Source organism: Gobio gobio, assembly GCF_949357685.1.
Source record: "Gobio gobio genome assembly, chromosome: 2".
Taxonomy (NCBI): Eukaryota; Metazoa; Chordata; class Actinopteri; order Cypriniformes; family Gobionidae; genus Gobio; species Gobio gobio.
Genome location: NC_137098.1, coordinates 30,884,277 through 30,904,549, shown reverse-complemented (window position 1 = coordinate 30,904,549; position 20,273 = coordinate 30,884,277). Strand labels below are relative to the sequence as shown.

The 20,273-nt window shown below is 38.1% G+C and overlaps 1 protein-coding gene across 1 annotated transcript in view; it reads left to right on the top strand.

Annotated features, from left to right (window-relative positions):
* irs4b (insulin receptor substrate 4b) overlaps positions 1-17,779 on the top strand; it is a 32,214-nt gene extending 14,435 nt beyond the window's left edge. The window contains exon 2 of the mRNA XM_079811205.1: positions 15,443-17,779. Coding sequence (XP_079667331.1) covers positions 15,443-15,447 — 5 coding nt within the window. The 3' untranslated portion in view covers positions 15,448-17,779. The remainder of the gene's footprint in view (positions 1-15,442) is intronic.
* The last annotated feature ends 2,494 nt before the right edge of the window (positions 17,780-20,273 follow it).

Sequence of the window (20,273 nt, the reverse complement as noted above, 5' to 3'; positions counted from 1 at the left end):
CAACTATATTAATCAGAGAATTCAAATGGTTTCCACAAAAATTGAAAAAATATTAAAATATTAAGCAGCTTCACTGTTTTTCTCATTACATTGATAATTATAAGAAATGTTTCTGGAGCAGATAATTTGCAAATCAGAATGATTTCTGAAAGATCATGTGACACTGAAGATACTGATACTGGAGTAATGATGCTGAAAATACAGCTTTGCCATCACAGGAATAAATTGCATCTATTAAAATGTAAAAGTTATTTTAAATTGTAATAATATTTCGCTATTATTAATTTACTATATTTTCGATAATATTAATGAAGACTTGGTGAGCATAAGAAACTTCTTTCAATGAAAAATCTTTCAAAAAATCTTACCAACCCCAAACTGTTGAACAGAAGTGTGTGCTCTTTTTTTTTGTTTTTTTTCTTTCTTTTATAGATCAATTATTCATACTAGGGATATAAAATACAACATATTTTAAAAATCACCTGTCAATGAGACCGATCGGTCTTAAATTAGTCCTGTATAATTGTGCTGTTTTTGAGTTCGCCTGACCATGATCGAATGCAGTTTTTAGGGGACAATTTTGAGGTCACGTATTGCTGTGGACCAATATTGTTTGTCAGTGATTGTGGATGAGTCCGTATCAGCCTTTAGAGTTCAACCCCCATTCGTTTACTGGTATACTGAGTTACTGATCTACGTTGGGACAGACTGAAACTTTGACCCTATAGACAAGCAAACAAGTTTCCCCTCCCTAAAGAGACCTTCACTCCATGTTTGTGTGCACAATGATTAGTAGATCCATGATGGTTTCTTTTGACTATAGACATGCGTAAACACTCCTAAGCCTTGCATATCGACCTTTTAAGCATTTTGCCAATGTGTTCAGGGCAAATTATGAGGCATAAGGCAGTGGTGGATTGCAGTGCATAAGTGCGTGATGGCGTGTTCTGTCGAGTACTACACAAGCTATCACATGAGCTTTTTAAAAACCTATGGACCCAAATTAGGGTTGAGAGATGACAGGAATGTTTTGGTCCAGAACATGGTGTGCTGAGCTTGAGAGTCTTATGCACAAACATACATACACTGTCACACTGATTCTTCCTGCTAATTTATTGTATTTATGACTTACTCGACCAGTGTTTATTGTATTGTAATATCCTGTGTGTTCTGTTTACATCAAAGGCGACTCAGAGCCTGCCTAGCAACCACATCATAAACCCATGTGTGGCACACTTTATTATCTGTCCTGTCTCTGTGTCTTTCTCACTCTCTCTCTATATTTATCTGTCTCTCTCACTCGCTTTGCGTAGATTCAGCTTCAGTCAGTGTATGTTTAACTTGCCTCAGTCCAGCATCAGTGTAGCAAAATACAAGTTGAACTTATTTGGTAACTTAACTCTTTCCTCGCCAGCGTTTTTGAAAAAAGTTGCCAGCCACCACCAGCATTTTTGATCATTTTCACAAGTTTCATGGCCCCCAGAATATTTTGTTGTGCATATTCTGAATATGCAATGTATCAAAAGAAAGAACAGACCCTCTGCTTTTAAACAAACAAAAAAAAAACTGTTTTATATTCTAGCTTCATGCATTCTTTTTTTTTAATCAACACTTGAATATGTGTAAGTTTCATAAAGCAGCATTTTGAGCCAAAAGCTGAGAAAATTGTGTTTTTGTCAGACTACACCTGGATCAGATTCAGATCAGAACAATAATAAAAACACAGATGGAGTAGATCGAGTCCATCAACACACCTAATGCTTGTATAACCCCTCCTGTTCAAAACCGCCAGCTCCAAGGGGCACTCGAACCCGGGTCCACCGGCATGAGAGTTGGACGCTCTAACAAGGAGGCTAAAGGCTGCAACCTCTACTGTCAGTCGCTATAGCGTCTCTTGAGATTAGAGGAGTGAGGTTTACTCTAGGGCTGTGCAATTAATTGAATTTCGATTTTGGCTCCCAACTATCACCAAAATAGTACAATTGAGAAAAAAGATTATTTTGCCATGTTCAGTTTTGCAAGAACACTCTTATTTTGTCTTGCGTTCTGAATGAAACGCGCACGCGCACATCCGCCCCTCTCGAAGCCACAAACTCTCTCAGGTCGTGAGTCTCGTTACTCGTGTGCATATCATCCACTGGAATTTAAAAACTCGGCGCGAGTAAAGATGTCAGAAGGAGGGCAGTTACAGCAGCGTTTGGTGAGCAAAAAAGGCAAAACCAACTCCGTTGTCTGGGAACAGTTTGGCTTCAAGGAATCAAGACGACGAGCAGAAACATGCTACGTGCAAGATTTGCTACATGGTAGTGGCTGCAACGGAAGGGAACACCACAAATTTTTTTTTTAACCACTTGAAAATTAAACAGAGTGAACTATGACAATCTAATAAAGAAACAAAAACTGACGAGAGCAGGGGTGCAGTGTAAACGTCCTTTTTTTTCCTTAATATTTTTCAAATTTCCTCTTTGTAAACTTTGTTCAATGCATGCGAGTGATGCCATATGTTCGAATATGACCAGTAATTTTCGCCGTCATCACCCGGGTGTAGAGCCAGAAGACGCGAATGAGAAGTAGCGCGCGCTGTGAGAAAATGTGTCTGTGCACTCATCCGAAAGCAGGCACACGTCTCACAGCGCGCAAATATTGAGTTCTCTTTCAAGTCTTGCTCTTGAACGACAAACTCACACAAAACGTATGTCAACGTCCATCTTGATGAGTATCCTAGCAGACATAGTCTGTATATGCCTTAAGTGAACTTTATACAGTCGATAAAGACGACGCATATCCGAGCATTAGGTCTTAAAGGGGCAGTAGCGTTTACTGCTGTCTGTTTAATGTCAAACAACAAAAGACAAGGACATCACTCACTGGTCTTGATTGAATAGCTCTTGTAAGTTTAATAGGATTAATCTTTAATTTATGCACTCAAATATGCAATGTTATTTTACATTTGATACATTTCTGTACCTGAAAACTAATTTTAGACGTACATGAAAAGCATATCTAGCCGAACCATATTGTTGATCTTATTTATTTGTGGTTATAATTTTTACTTGAATACTTTTATACTTTGATTTGAATGATATATTATTTATGTTAATAGTTCAAAAAGTACAACAAATGTTACAATTTCACATTCCCAAAGTCATGTGAAATAATCGTGTTACATAATCGTGATTTCAATATTGACCAAAATAATCGTGATTATGATTTTTTCCATAATCGAGCAGCCCTAGTTTATTCGCACAGCAACTACTAGCTGGCCTCTGTTACACTTGCACAGTCCTATAGCTCCCGTGCTGGGTCGACATTTCTTTCAGTAACATTAGGCAGTTTTGATTTTATATGCTGTTTAATGTTGAAGATTGTGTTATTTTACATTTGCTTCTGCTTGCATATCGCTTGTTTCTGCTTGTTCTTCACATGTCTTTTGATCTGGAGATTTAAAACTCTTTCAGAAGATGTGTAATATATAACAGAACAAAGTTCCATCAATAGCATTAATAGGAATGCATGTTTGGCCACAATCATAATGGGAAAAAATAATATATTAATGTTAATGCTAATAATAACTGGAAGTAGGACTTTTCTTTGTGTAGTTGACAAGTAATTCATTAAAAAATGAATTATTTTATTCAGCAAAGATGCATTAAATGTATCAAAATTGTCAGAAGACTTTAATATTGATATAAAAGCCTTCTATTTGAAATAAATGCTGTTCTTTTGGACTTTCTATTTATCAAACAATCTTGAACAATTAGTTTTCGACATTTAATAAGAAATGTTTCTTGAGCAGCAAATCATCATATTAGAATGATTTCTGAAGGATCATGTGACACTGAAGACTAGAGTAATGATGCTGAAATTGATCAAATGATGCTACATTATTTTCTAAATAGCAAATAGGTGTAATTGTAATATTTTTGGGGAGCATAAGAAACTTCTTTCAAAAACATAGACCCCAAAATTTTTTAACAATAGTGTACATTAAAGGGTTAGTTCACCCAAAAATGAAAATTCTGTCATTAATTACTCACCCTCATGTCGTTGGACACCCGTAAGACCTCCGTTCATATTCGGAACACAAATGAAGATATTTTAGTTGAAAGCTGATGGCTGAGAAAGGCTTCAGACAGGCCTCCATTGGCATTCAGTACATTGACACTTCCAAGATCCATGAAAGGCACTTAAAACGTCGTTACAAAGTCCATCTCACCACAGTGGCTCTACAATAATCTTACGATGCGACGACAATAGTTTTTGTGCGCAAAAAAAAATCGAAATAACACCTTTATCCAACTTGTTCTCGACTTCCGTGTGTGCCTCCACGACGCATGCGCGAGAATATGACGCAGATCCGGCGTTCGGACACATGACCCAGAAGCGATTTGTTTACGAGCAGAGGAAGACGCGTGTGTCTAAGCTGTTGGATTCTACATTGATCGTGCTTTAGGTCTCGGCGTAGTGCTCAAAATGGAGCTTAAGTGTGTATTTCATGGATTCCCGAACACCGGCGCTACGTCATATTCTCGCGCATGCGTCGTGGAGGCACACACGGAAGTCGAGAACAAGTTGGATAAAGGTGTTATTTTGATTTTTTTTTGCGCACAAAAACTATTGTCGTCGCATCGTAAGATTATTGTAGAGCCACTGTGGTGAGATGGACTTTGTAACAACGTTTTAAGTGCCTTTCATGGATCTTGGAAGTGTCAATGTACTGAATGCCAATGGAGGCCTATCTGAAGCCTTTCTCAGCCATCAGCTTTCAACTAAAATATCTTCATTTGAGTTCCGAATATGAACGGAGGTCTTACGGGTGTCCAACGACATGAGGGTGAGTAATTAATGACAGAATTGTCATTTTTGGGTGAACTAACCCTTTAATAGACAGTTAGCACATTACATAAAGAGTTTCTTATTGCATACATACATTTTGCAGCATACAGTTTGGTTCATTTACCTGCTTCTCACATTTTATGACCGTTTCCTGGCATAGGTGGCTTAGACAAGATTTAAAGTCCCACCCATTGTCCTCTCATATCATGAATTATGTGGCCAGTCGTCATGGTGAACGAGCGCCCTGCAGCAGTTGAGCTGTTTTCATTTAGAGAACTTTCCGTGTGTGTGTGTGTGTGTGTGTGTGTGTGTGTGCGTGTGTGCGCGCGTGTGTGTGTGTGTGTGTGTGTGTGGCACATTCGGAATGGCTGTGATTTGGTGTTAGTGGGTCATTCCTGTCAAGGTGAGGTACATCAGTGTCTTAATCACATGATTTGGCTTTGTAGTTCAACTGGACGATTGACGTCCACCCTTCATAAGTTCATCTACTAGTGAAAGAAGAGACTCCAATGGGGTCAGGGGCAATCTCACTGTCACTGGCTGACAGAACAGCTCCTTAAATAGGCTGGAGCAGAAGTGGTTTGATCATTGTTTCCCCTATGGTTCCAGCCTGCAGTGGCATTGCATTATGACACGTAAGGCTGGGTGATATGGCTCAAATTTAAATGATCACGATACAATTTTTCATATAATTATTCGATATCGACTACAAATGTCAAATCTTTATTTCTTTCAAGTTTATAGGATTTTTGCTCCTAAGTGAAAGTTGTAGAAACCAGAACATTAATTGTGGTTTGAAAAACACATTACTCTTTATTGTCAAAAGACAAACACTTCACGCTTTTGATTTCTTTACACTTTTATAGTTTCTAGTTACATGTTTTGTCTCTTAGAAATGCATAGTTGACAGTAGTATCAGCTTGAGTTAGGATGCAGATATACATTTATGTTCATTAACAAAAACATCTGTAAATTGTGACAACCACATTTTTTATATGGTAAAATAAATAAAATTTGAGTTTTAAAATTAACCATTGGTCCCCCATAGTAGCATATATTTAGATCATAACCACAGTTAAAACCACACATATAGCACCTCATTACCATATTTATATGTAACTGGTTTCTATGGTTCTGGTATTTGTATGAAAAACAGAAGCTTTAATAGATGTACTATAAATGCAGAAATGCTATAGTTTAATCACAAAAATACTGGTATTATATTCCAGTACTTCCAATACCAAACTCAAATTATTGTTCTATCAAGGAACATCCTAGCGCGATAATTATCGTTATCGTTTTTTCTCTCAGTCTTAATGACCGGGAGAATGCCTATGCAGATGCCATTCACTTTTTAGGACCATTTGAGAAGGTTGATGGCTCAGATCTATTCCAGGAAGGTGGTTTATATATAACATTTGACTAACCCAAAATGACCACCTTAAACTTGTGTGTAGGCAGGAGTTGTGGTGAGGTTTTGGTTGTCGCTGTCGGGTAATGATTGCACCGATCGATTGATTGCAGGTCGGGAAGAACTCTGGGACCTTTGGTACCCCATCGGACCTGCCCTTGAACAATGAACCAGTGGCATTCCTGCCGCTCCAGACGCCGCTGTGCGGAGAGCTCTGAAAGCGGCGGCATTGTGCCCCCACCACCATTGTTAGGTCAGACAAAGCCCTTTATCAAAGGCACTGTTTGTGTGCGCCAGGGTCAAAGCAGGCCACCGTACAACACCACTGCTCACCAGAGCCGTAACGGGATAGAGAGGGCAATGACAGGTGAAGGGCACGTGGTGTTATCCTTAGACCAGACTGGTACATGGTAAAACTGGGTAGACGGTGAATGTAAAGATAGTCATGTAAATGTCTTACAATACGGTTTAAAATAGTGTTAGTTTGCTGTATTTTTCACTTTTTCTTATGCATAAAGCTGAAACCACTTTCAGAATTTTAGTTTTTTCAGTTTTAGACACAAATGTTAAATTCTTGATAGAAAACAACTTTACAACATGGTCTGTTATTGCAAAGGAATCATTTTATTGCAAAGGAAACATATTCTTGCTTTATATTTCCACCATAGATATGAAATACTCTCTTCTTGAAGTTCCCCAAAATGTGATGCTGAGGTAACTTCTTCCATATGTAACTTCATGGACAAAAGCTTTTCGGTGGAATTGCCATCACTTATTTTATCCTCCTAGTTTCTCAAACAACTAATGTAATAAAATATTCTGCATGCAAGCTCATAATCACTATTAGTTGATATATTTGCACACACAGTTAATTGTATACAAGTTAACAATATGCTTAAAAGTTTTAGGTTGGTCCATTTAAAAAAAAAAAAAGTGTTCACCTATGCTGCATTTATTTGATTAAACTGCAGTCTTTAGAAATATTAGTAAAATGTAATTTTTATTTTATTTTATTATATATTAGAGGCACAATATGTAAGATTGTTAGATTAAAATATCAAAAAACCACTAGAACAATGTTGTATATTTTGTTGACTTGCATTATCGCAGATGTTTCCAAGAATGTTTAAATCAAGAAAAGAAGTAGGGATGCACGATATTTGATTTTTGCCGATATTCGATATGACGATATTTTTCAACTCATTTTGGCCGATGCCGATACCGATATGTTTATTTTTTCCCTTTGTTTGGAAACACCATTTTGAGCAAAAAAAAATGTTTCATTCTGGTTTCAGATTTCTGATGTCTCCTTGCTAAAAGGATATTTGTTAAAGATGAATAAATGTTAAAAGTTATTTTTATAATAAGAGTGTATTTTCTCTAAAAATAATAATTATAAAGTCAGTGTTTTTTCATCCCAGACAGATTCAGTTGTAATCTAAATGATTTAATGTTTGTGCCTATGTGGGGGTGGCATGGCATCAGTCGATGCTGTCTTTAGCTTCAAATAAAAAAATATACAATTATTTTAGTGCTCCTTGGATTATTTTTCATCATCCATTTCATAAAATTTTATTACAGATTAATAAACTGTATATACAAGTATTTAATTTGAAACAGTGTCATGTTTGTGATTTGACATCATTACTGCTTTATTTATTCAGAAAAAAAAGTAACTTCAATTTATTTGTGTATTCGACTTTTCTAGCTCCAAAGCCTTTTTTCTAATTATTGTGATTTCATTAATTTTGGACTTATTGTAAAAACTATTGACTGATTAATTAGAGGTTGTTTTGTCCCTCCCCACCTTAGTTTTCAGTGTCAACTTCTCATAGATTTAATGAGCTTTTGAGGTTTTGTCCAGAGAGACTGCAGTGATGATTTGGTGAATGCTGCATACAGTGATGATGCTGACTGATATGGTGCTCTAGGGTACACATATTAACTCAAGTCAAGTCGAGTGTTATTGTCATCCCGCTACATGTGGTGACATACAGTGGAATGAAATTTCGTGCCTCACAGGTCCACGGTGCTACATACAGACAGTATAAACCTATACACAACATTACCCAAAACAACCACAATTTCATGCAAAAATCCTCTTATTTTAGTACTATATATCTATTGTTGTTATTATTGTTATTTTACCTGTATACCTTTCTATCTTTCTTTGGCAGGATCACTTGATGAGCTGCTCCACCTGTTGATGTGAATTGCTGTATTATGTGTAGAGCAAAAGACAGAAGAAAGTTGAGAAGGATGGGGAGAAAGAGAGACAAATACAGTAAATGATACTGAGGAGACAACACAGACATTGTGGGGACTCTTAATGTAGATGCCAGTTTAAAGTCATCTGGATCATTCTTGAGTGCAGACTACATTCGAATTTGTTTCTTCCATAAGCTTCTGTTAAATGACTTGTAGAGTATAGAGAGTGTATTGGTCTGCAAGCCAAATTATTTGTGACAAGTCAGCATCCAGCATTTGCTGTGAACTAATTTAACATCCATTTCTTGATGAGCAAATTGTCATCTTTGTGGATTCTCCTTTCGTCATGTGATCCTAATGACACAAATCGGATGTCCATGCCAACACAGTTCTGCAGGACCAATGACGTATGTACGAGTTGTTGCCACCTTTCGTAAGTTCATCTTCTAGTGAAAGAAGAGACTCCTGCGGGGTCAGGGGCAATCCCACTGTCGTAGGCTGGCAGAACAACTCCTAAAATAGGCCAGGAATTAAAAGAGAGGCAGTAGTGGTTTGATCATTGTCCCACTTATAGTGGTGGCCTGCTGTAGCATCAAACTATGACATGCTTGTGTGTGTGTGTGTGTGTGTGTGTGGTGACGCACATTGAGTTTGGTGTTCATGCAGTGACGCAGATGGTCTTGTGCTGCAGTCCACTTTTTTTGGACAGTGGATGACTGAATCGGATCTCTTTGATTCCACGAAGGTGGTTAATATATAACACATCAATGACCCAAACTGGACAGGCTCAGAAATGGCCATTTTGGTTTGTTTTGTATGTATACAGGGGTAGGGGGAACTACATGTTGGCTTCGATTGAAGGAATTTTTTTCTTTTGTTTATTTGTTTTTGAGGAGGCACCAGTGATAGTCAGTGAATTAATTATTTTTTTTTTATTATTTTTTTTATTGCAAGGAAAAGAGCATCTGTCATTTTGACTGGGGTTTAGAGTGACAATGGTGGGTAGATTTGAAAGCAAATGATCTGTGGAAGATGTAGCTAGTTCCCAGCTCCAAAAACCTCTTTGACTATTACTTTGCTCACTCCCTTGTATAATTTGGGCTTCATTTTTCAGGTTGTTAGTGCCATGCACCTTGGCAAAATGCATTGTGGTTTGCTCCAAGGTGGGGAAACTTTGTCATTCACTTTTTAGGGCATGCAGGGCTCAACAATAAGGATGTCACTTGGATGTCATCAATCTGTCACTTGCCCCTTTGTGGCAGTGCTGTGATACCACTGAAATTGTTACATTCGTTGATCTTCTACATCCATTTTGATGCACTCAAGACTGATTTGGATGGATTTAAACGGGCATAGATTAAGAGTCCCCACAATGTCTGTGTTGTCTCCTAAGTAGCTTTTACTGTTGTATTTGTTTGTCTCTCTTTCTCCCCATCCTTCTCCATTTTCTTCTCTCGTTTGCTTTACACGTAATACAAAATGTCACATCCAAATGTGTAGCAGCTCATCATCACTAAGTGATCCTGCACAAGAAAGGTAGAAAAATATACAGTAAAATAACAACCATCTGCAGAAATCCTTTAATTTTACTACCGTTTTACTGTATAATTGCTGTGTTGGTTAATGTATGAACCCAGCTAGGGCACAATGTCAGTCAGTCAATGTTTTTTAAAATTCTTTAGTTTTTCTTCTATGTGATGAGGCCAAGTCCAACATGAATGAAATTCCAATAATTAGATGTAAGACTTTGGAGAGAAATATAATTAAAACTTTACAAATGACTTCACCCTCTTTCAATTAATTCGATGTGTCCTTGCTGAATTAATCTTACGGAAGATTTCTAATTATAAGAATAAGAAGAAATGCTTCTTGAGCACCAAATCAGCATATTAGAAGTAATAATGCTAATAATTCAGCTTTGCCATCACAGGAATTATATTTTAAAACCATAAAATAGAAATGTAATTTTAAATTGTAGTAATATTTTCCAGTATTACTGTTTTTACAGTATTTTTGGTCAAGTAAATGCAGTCTTGGTGAGTATAAGAGACTTCTTTCAAAATCATTAAACATCTTACTGACCCCAGATTTTTAAACTGGAGTTCATATAGTTTAGCAAATACTAAAAAACTGTGGTATTTTTAGCATTTCTTTGTGGTGGGGCTAATGAAAATGTTGGCAGGGCAATGTTTTTGTTGAGCTTGAGCTGGATCAGATATTGGTGGTTGATACGTAACATCTGGCTGACCCAAACTGGACATTCTTAAACTTCTAAAACTCTTGGGCTGCTTTGTTGGAGGGATGGCACTTTCTTTTCTGTTCTAAACCAAACTTGAAGACTTATTTTAAAGCTGCTTTCACACAGAGCATTGATCCTAGAAAATTGCCATAGAATTGCCTTCGGTGTGAACGCAAACATGTCCCGGGATGGATCCAAAGATGGGGGCCTAGTAACATTGCTGGGATCATTCCCGGAACGCGCCCTGTGTGAACAAAAGGCAGGACCAATGCCGCAAGGGGTGTGTCTTAGTGATGACGCTGAAGCTGAGATTGCTTGTTGGAACAGTGGTCGATGCGGTGGTCGATCATAGTTTCTGATCGAATCAGGGAAAAAAAATGCACAAGTGTGGTTTCTCGAGATAGAGAGAGAAATCACAGATCATAAGCAAACTTAAGACGCTGCCGAGACATTACACGTCATCCTGATGTCACGTGTCTTACGGGATCTGTGTGAACGCACGCACAGATTCCAGGAAATCACTGGCATTGTGAATGAACCAAAGTCAAATGATCCCGGGACACATTATCTGTGTATTTTCTGGAATCTCTGTGTGGAAGGGGCTTAATAAACAGAAGACTAAACCTATGCTGACTCCAGTAGATGGGGTTGTTAGTGGCGTCTCTCTTGGTAAACTGAGGTTGTCACTGTGGCGCCAAGGTCAGGAGGAACTCTGGCACCTTTGGTACCCCATCGGACCTGGCCTTGAACAATGAACCAGTGGCATTCCTGCCGCTGTGCGGAGAGCTCTGAAAGCGGCGGCATTGTGCCCCCACCACCATTGTTAGGTCAGACAAAGCCCTTTATCAAAGGCACTGTTTGTGTGCGCCAGGGTCAAAGCAGGCCACCGTACGACACCACTGCTCACCAGAGCCGTAACTGGATAGAGAGGGCAATGACAGGTGAAGGGCACGTGGTGTTATCCTTAGACCAGACTGGTACATGGTAAAACTGGGTAGAGCAGGGGTAATCAACACGGCCATCTGCATTAATTTTGTGGCCCGCGTCATGCTAAATATGAATGTATTTTTATTATAATTTGCGCTCAAAAGTAGTGTGAATATTAGGCAGTTTTTTAACTTTGTTTGCATCATTTAAATACACTCCTGATGCTTTGCAGAAGAGTCCTGCACATGGGTGAACTGCTAAAATTAAAAAATAAATGGGTATGGACGGACTGCGGGTCCCATAGCCAAGACTTTTTTCCGATCCAATTTGGTACACGCTGATAGGCAGCTGCTTACAAATGGTCACATGCATATTAGTGATCACGCTTTGAAGACCGTGAAAGGTTTCTATTTACAACGCACGCATTGAGCAGCTTCAGTAATTGACAGCGTCAGTTATTAATGATTTTACAGGGGTGGTGCTTTCTGTATATTCACAATTTGAATAAAAGTTTAGTTTTTTATGCTGCCAAGAAAACCAACGGCCACGTATACACTGCAGAGTTTCAGGAGAGACAGTTCGGGATTTTAATGCACGCTGTTACTGTCCGATAACAGGTCGGGTCGGATGTTCTGTTAAATACTGGACCTGTCTTGGAGTCTGCTTTGCAGTGTATAAGAAGCCGATGGTCCTGTTGGCAGTTTGAAAACACAACTTTTATTCAAATTGCGAATGGGTTAAACAGAAAACAAGCAAAGTGCCCTTCCATTACAATGTGTGTGAAGCTGTCCTCTCACCAGTAAGATCACGGAGTTCTGCACTACTGCAAAACCTCCCGTTATAATCAAGGAATAAATAAATGTGTATTCATTGATTGCGAACTGCTCTGAAACCACCACGAGCCTGAAGAATGCGCAACAGTGATGCGTTTTTTGTATTAAAACATGCAGTGCTCATTTATGTAGAATTTTATAAAATGTTTTTTATTATATCGTGTTATTTATGATACTATGTCGTTAAATATTTCATTTGTATCTGCCATGTAATGTGTCTGATATGGCAATAAACTTAATTACTACAACAACAACATATTTATGTAATTGGCTAAATCACACCCTTTTTACGTTTAATAATCGTATTATTTTCTGTTAGTTTCTCAACCAGGCTCATTTTCACCCCTCGCTTAGTGTGCTTTATGCACACAAAAAAGGTCATACTTTTTTCATATTCTGTTTTGAGCATGAATGCATTACTAGGAATATAGCAAGACAAACTATTAATCCACTCTTTTAGTTGCAAATTAATTTGTTTTCATGTTCAGTGACACTTGAAATAGGACAATCATTAAATGACTAGCAAGACTTGGCTATGTAATAAAATGCAAGTGGCCACAAATTACAACTTGCATCGTAAGATTTATGACATGCAAGATTTATTACATTAATGCAGTTTATGTGGTTTAAATGTGGCCGTCTTGGCATCTGATCTCGAGTACCCCTGGGGTAGAGGATGTAAAGATAGGAGGGAGATAGAAGGAAGTAAAGATAGTCATGTAAATAAAAAAAATAAAAAAAGCTCTCACTTACAATACAGGCTTATTTAAAAAAAAAAGAGGCATTGGTTATTTGTTCATACAGACTATGTAAGCTGTTACTGTACACTGTTGTATGAACAAACCCGTTGTATGTAGCCTAATGTCCTACCAAATTAATTTAAATGTAGAATTTTGTTAGACAGCTCTGCTTTTACTTGAAGGGATAGTTCCTCCAAAATGAAAATTGCTATAATCTACTCACCCTCAAACCCATAAGACTTTCGTTCATCTTTTAACTACAAATGAAGATATTGTTAATAAAATCCGACCAATTTCTGTCCTTTTAATTGAAAAATTCCACCAAAACGTTGATGCTTTAAAGTTCATAATGACAGTTATCCATATGAAATAAGTAGTTTAATCAAAGTCTTCAAAGAGACACGATGGCTTTATATGATGAGCAGATGTAATTTAGGCTTTTATTCACACATAAACATTGAACACTGCACATACATAGAGCCAGAGGTGGACAGTAACTAAGTACACTTTTTGAGTATCTGTACTTTACTTGAGAATTTTTTTTGTGAAAACTTATTACTTTAACTTCACTACATTTAAAAGACAAATATTGTACTTTTTACTCCTACGTTTCTATCAAGGTCCTCAAAGTCGAAAGTCGTTTCTGTAGCAGCTTTGAAAGTCAGTGGATGATTTTTTTTTTTTTTCTCCTTTTAAAAGTTTTTTTTTTTTTTTTGCAGACAGCCAATCAGTAATCACTTTTGTAGGGTCATGTGAAGTTTTCCAACATTTTTTGAACACTGATATCAGTTTATAGCAGAATGGAAGAAGACGGTTCCTCGGAACAGTGTGTGTGCTGTGCACACATGGCCATACTTTAAAAAGTGTGTTTCAGTTTTCTCAAAAGATGATAGATTAGTTTAGTTGGCATACACTTGACGCATGTCTCATAAAATGTTCAAACGTGTAAATGTCTGGGAGAAAGAGAGGAGTAAACAGTTGGGAGAATATCGGATGTGTATCAGAGTATAGGGTCCATGCATCACTGACTGGCTTAAACCACCATGATGGCATCGAGTGCATTTTATACAACAATGCGACAATAATAAAATAATGCATTGACATAAAAAAGGAAATTTACTTTTGATACTTAAAGGGTTAGTTCACCCAAAAATGAAAATTCTGTCATTAATGACTTACCCTCATGTCGTTCGACACCCGTAAGACCTCCGTTCGTCTTCGGAACAGAAATGAAGATATTTTAGTTGAAATCTGATGGCTCTGAAAGGCCTCCATTGGCACAATGCACGGTTCACTCTCAAGACCCTTAAAAGGTACTAAAGACGTCGTTACAAAGTCCATCTCACTACAGTGGTTCTACAATAACTTTATGAATCGGCGAGAATAGTTTTTGTGCGCAAAAAAACCCTAAATAACGACTTATATAGTCATGACGATTTCAAAACACGGCCTCATGAAGCTTCGAAGCGTTATGAATCAGCGAGCCGATTCAGCAGTTTGGATCACCAAATTTCAGCAGTTTGGCGGTTTGACACGCGATCCGAATCATGATTCGACTCACTGATTCATAACGCTTCCAAGCTTCATGAGGCAGTGTTTTGAAATCGTCATCACTATATAAGTCGGTATAGTGGGGTTTTTTTGCGATCAAAAACTATTCTCGCCGATTCATAAAGTTATTGTAGAACCACTGTAGTGAGATGGACTTTGTAACGACGTCTTTAGTACCTTTTAAGGGTCTTGAGAGTGAACCGTGCCATTGTGCCAATGGAGGCCTTTCAGAGCCATCAGATTTCAACTAAAAGATCTTCATTTCTGTTCCGAAGACGAACGGAGGTCTTACGGGTGTCGAACGACATGAGGGTAAGTAATTAATGACAGAATTTTCATTTTTGGGTGAACTAACCCTTTAAGTACTTTTAAAAACAAATACTTTTACTGTACTTTTACCTAAGTAAAAATCTTTTTTTTAGAACTTTCACTTGTAACGGAGTAATATTTGACCAGTAGTACTTTTACTTTTACTCAAGTAATAGAGTTGTGTACTTTGTCCACCTCTGCATAGAGCATAGCAAATATGGTAAACAAACCTCTTTTTCAATGGGGTGACAGAAATCTCTCAGGGTCTCTCAACTTGTGGATGAGTAAATAAATGATATCATTTTTTACATTTAATTGAAGGGTATTGATGGTATCCAATCTTCACATGGTTCATAGGTTAATCTATTCTCTCTTTCTCTCACTACAGACTAAGGACCTGTCCCATCAAGCTCCTGCAGAGGTGCCGGATAACACGAGAGCCCTAGCGCACAACCCTGTGACGCAGCAAAAGGATCCTGAGTTTTGTTTTAATGGACTCTTATGGTTATTTTTACTTGTTCGCGTGCTGTCTCGGAGCACATCCATACGTTCTGTCTTGTACGAGTTCAGTACTTTGTGATTTGTATCACAATTCGCTGCATTAAAAAGGGAGGTTCATCTTATGAAGACACCATAATCCGCAAGTCTGGTTTGGGCAGGTGCATGCTGTTTACAAGCATCACGCGTATGTACAAATTGTATTTATTTCCCATAAAGATTTCAGGTGCAATTACAGATTTTAGTGTTTATGTTTACCGTTTGCTTAACAGAGAGAACATATATTTGTACAGTACAGACTGCAGATGGGATGTGAGTGTACAGCAGTAGTGTTTTTTTTTATTTTTACGAATGTCTGTCTCTGTTAGGTCCTCGCTTAATGTTTCACGCACATCTTCAATTTTGGACCGTAGAAGCCTCCTCCTTTGGACTATCAACACTGTTCTTCAGTATCTGTGCGTGGCAGGCTAGTCATGACGTTTCAGTCTGCTTTACCCAGTGCAGGGCCCCAGGTGTTTTTCGCGGTGCCTTCTTGGCAATGCAGCGCAGCCCAAACTTAGGCTTTTCGTATCTGTTCCCGTACTAATTTTTGACCAGCATCTTCTCCTCTTTGCCAAGTGTGCGAGAGAGAGCGAGTGGGGGCGCAGGAAAAGAGGAAGGGTCTATTCTGGGACTCCCTCTGATGAAATCTGCTGCAGTTGCTAAAATGCCACTCGGATGAGCACAGAGTTAGTGATTTATATCATCCCAATAAATAGAAATGAGTTCTCGAGTTATGTTTTGGTTCCCACGGTAAATGAATTGTAAGGGGAGCCTTTTTTCAACTCTAGTGAACAAACAGCACAATATGAAGGTACGAAAGCCCAATTTTGTCTGTATAAACCTTTATGCATGCTGTTGGCAAGATCGAAGGGTCTCCTTCAATCAACAACATAAAAACATTTCATGAATATTTTTATTTATGATGAATTATATTCAATATTTTAGTATTACCAATCAGCTGCTCTTTCTCTTCTCTCAGTATTGCGGTATGTCCTGCTTTGATCAGGTTGTTCTTTCAAAGTGGTACAGTTCGTCGAACCGTGGTCCTTGACCGATTTCTGCATTGTTTTCGTCTCTAGTATATTTTTTCAAGGGAGTGATATGCACACTACTCAGTTCAAACTTTAGGTTCATTTTACATTTCCCTGTTACTGCACATTGTTTTAAAAGACGAAAATCAAATGTGAAAATTGTCCTGACAAAGAAAAAAATGCAAAAACGGTGTATGGTACGGTTTTCATTGTTGTTCCGTCAATGATACGAAAGTGAATTTTGTTGTCTGGTAAAAGGATCAGTTCCTCGGGATTTACCAAAGCGAGTCTTAACTAGCACAGATTGGCCATTACAGCTCAGCTGTGGTTCTGTGAAAACAAAAACTATATCTAAAACCCAAAATTGCCTCTGTGGTAGATGGGATTTTGACACAAAAAAGGGTACAGGTTAGTCTTTTTCTGGCTAATGTTAGCAGAATATTTGTAACTGTGAGAATGATCTGTGAGAGTTACACTGAAGCAAATTATTTTTGAACATTTAAAAGCTTTAAATCAGCCAAATTGTTGAACTCCACATAAATGTATTTGATATCAGCCTTTTGCTAATGTATGTGATCAAGCTGACTGCTTTTTGCCATGATTTTCATTGACTAGTACAGATGTGCAGTGGTACAGCATTAATAAGTTTTTTTTTTTTTCCCCCAAAGTTATTTGTTTTTGTTTTAATAGCTCAGATCTTTTCTTTTGGAATGTTTTTTTGAAAGTTGGTTCTTTCATTTGGCATCATTTCAAAATCAAAGAGACGGGAAGTTTTTGCATTCCCATGTCAGTTTTGGTGTATTTGTCAAACCTCATTAGTATGTTTTGGTACGCTTGTGTTCTGTTCGCTATTGTTTTTGAAGTCTAAGTTTGACAGATGGCAAAGTTCAGGTGTGGAAGTAGGACGTGGTCTGAGAAAATTCAAAAAAGGAAACACTTTTTATGGTTGTCCATGTGTACATACTGATGCTTTGGTTTTTTTGTTTTCTTTTTTTTTTTTCTCCTGAAGTTATTAAACATTTCCTTTTTCCTCTGGTGGGAAAAAGAGAGTGAAAGCAGGCAAATCATTTGAGCATTGCTTAGTGTTTGTATTTATCTTTTTTTTTTTTTGCTTTAAATAGAGCTATTACAATAAAAAAAGTTCCTGTAACACGTTTCAGTTCCATTTGTTTTTTGTTTGTATGCCTTTGAATGAAACGTCCACCATTGCTGAACTTTGATTGTTTGCTTCAGAAAACAGGGCAGTAACATCCAGTGACCCTTCTGCCTCACTACCACTTCAGTGTAAACATTACATGGACATGATTATTAGTGAAGACTGATATCGTTTGGCATAATTTAATATTATAAGATGATGCAATAATAGTGGTTCTTAAGGTTTTTGTGTTTTTTTTTTGGTTTGTTTTACTCGAAGGCCTTCGATTGTCTAACACAATATTTGAACCCCCCCCCCCCCCCCCCCCCCATATATGCGAAGATGTTTCTTCTGGTATTTCTTCTGTAATTATGACAACTTGTTTATTTACAAAAACTCAAAAGATAGGCAAATGCTTTCTTAAAGTATAATTATTTATTTAAAGTACAAATACTAATTATTGAAAACTTGTAAAAGTGAAGGAAATTAATACATTTTAAGATAAATCACGGTTGCACCACATGACATAATGGTTACAGCCAATACATCAAGATAAATTAAAAAAACACAATCACTTAATTAAAAATGTTAATATGAATTTGTGTACGCAACATTCTTAATGTTTGAACAATTGCAATAGATATTTTTTGTATTTTAAAATTGGCCTGTAGAAAATCCTTTTAAGCCATTGACCCATATAATAAATTATGCACCGATCAGGCATAACATTATGTCCTAATATTGTGTTGGTCCCCCTTTTGCTGCCAAAACAGCCCTGACCCGTCGAGGCATGGACTCCACTAGACCCCTGAAGGTGTGCTGTGGTATACCAAGATGTTAGCAGCAGATCCTTTAAGTCCTGTAAGTTGCGAGGTGGGGCCTCCATGGATCGGACTTGTTTGTTCAGCACATCCCACAGATGCTCGATTGGATTGAGATCTGAGGAATTTGGAGGCCAAGTCAACACCTCAAACTCTTTGTTGTGCTCCTCAAACCATTCCTGAACCATTTTTGCTTTGTGGCAGGGCGCATTATCCTGCTGAAAGAGGCCACAGCCACCAGGGAATACCGTTTCAATGAAAGGGTGTAGATGGTCTGCAACAATGCTTGGGTAGATGGTACATGTCAAAGTAACCCAAGGTAGGACCCAATGTTTCCCAGCAGAACATTGCCCAAAGCATCACACTGCCTCTTGCGGCTTGCCTTCTTCTTATAGTTCATCCTGGTGCCATGTGTTCCTCAGGTAAGCAACGCACACACGCACCGGGCCATCCACGTGATGTAAAAGAAACCATGATTCATCAAACCAGGCCACCTTCATCCATTGCTCCGTGGTCCAGTTCTGATGCTCATGTGCCCACTGTTGGCGCTTTCTATCAGAACAAGCATTAACTTCTTGAGCATTTTGAGCTACAGTAGCTCGTCTGTTTGGTCGGATCACATGGGCCAGCCTTTGCTCCCCACGTGCATCAATGAGCCTTGGTTGCCCATGACCCTGTCGCCGGTTCACCACTGTTCCTTCCTTGGACCACTTTTGATAGACACTGACCACTGCAGACCGGGAACACACCACAAGAGCTGCAGTTTTGGAGATGCTCTGACCCAGTCGTCTAGCCATCACAATTTGGCCCTTGTCAAACTCGCTCAAATCCTTACGCTTGCCCATTTTTCCTGCTTCTAACACATCAACTTTGCCTAATATATCCCACCCACTAACGGGTGCTTGTGATGAAGAGATAATCAGTGTTATTCATAATGTTATGCCTGATCAGTGTTGATTAACCATGATTAGTTTTGTGATTCCAGAGTATTCTGATTGTAATTCTGTTCTTCAATAAAAAAAGTTATTGATTAAAAAAATGAAAATCGATTTTTAGCATTAAAACAAATGTTGCCAAATCTGCTCACAATCTCAACTGGGTGCTGGACTGTTACTCTGCTCTAAATTGTAACACACTATTGTGATATTTCCAGCAGGCCAAATAACATTTAAAAATGGAGAGGAACCATAGTACAAGTCCATTAAAAACAAAATCAGGCCAATTTAGGAAATAGTCAGACAAAAAATGGATTAATAAACTGTTGGACGATGTCCAACAACGTCCATTATGAAAACGGTTACTCGTGCAGAAAGAATTGCACATTTTCCAAACTTTAGTTTAGCTTCATGGACCACAGTCTGTATCCAATAAATAAAGACAAGCATACACATGTATGCTTTACTAGGTGCATACCGTAACCCACCCCATAAGTCTGGGTGTGTTCAGCATGCCAATAAGCAGTGTCAGTAAGTAGCTTGTGGAAATTAAAGCGGATAACTGACCATTGCTTTTCAGTGGGGGTCAGCTACTTTGCCAGAAACTCCAAGCCTATTTGCCCATGAGCATGTAGCAAGACACTTAAACTAGGAAACTATTATCTCCTTAAAGAGCTCAAAATCCACCCACATTCATAGTAATGTCTAGGGAGTGTCCTTATACACATGTTGCCATCCACTGTTGTTCCGCCATAAT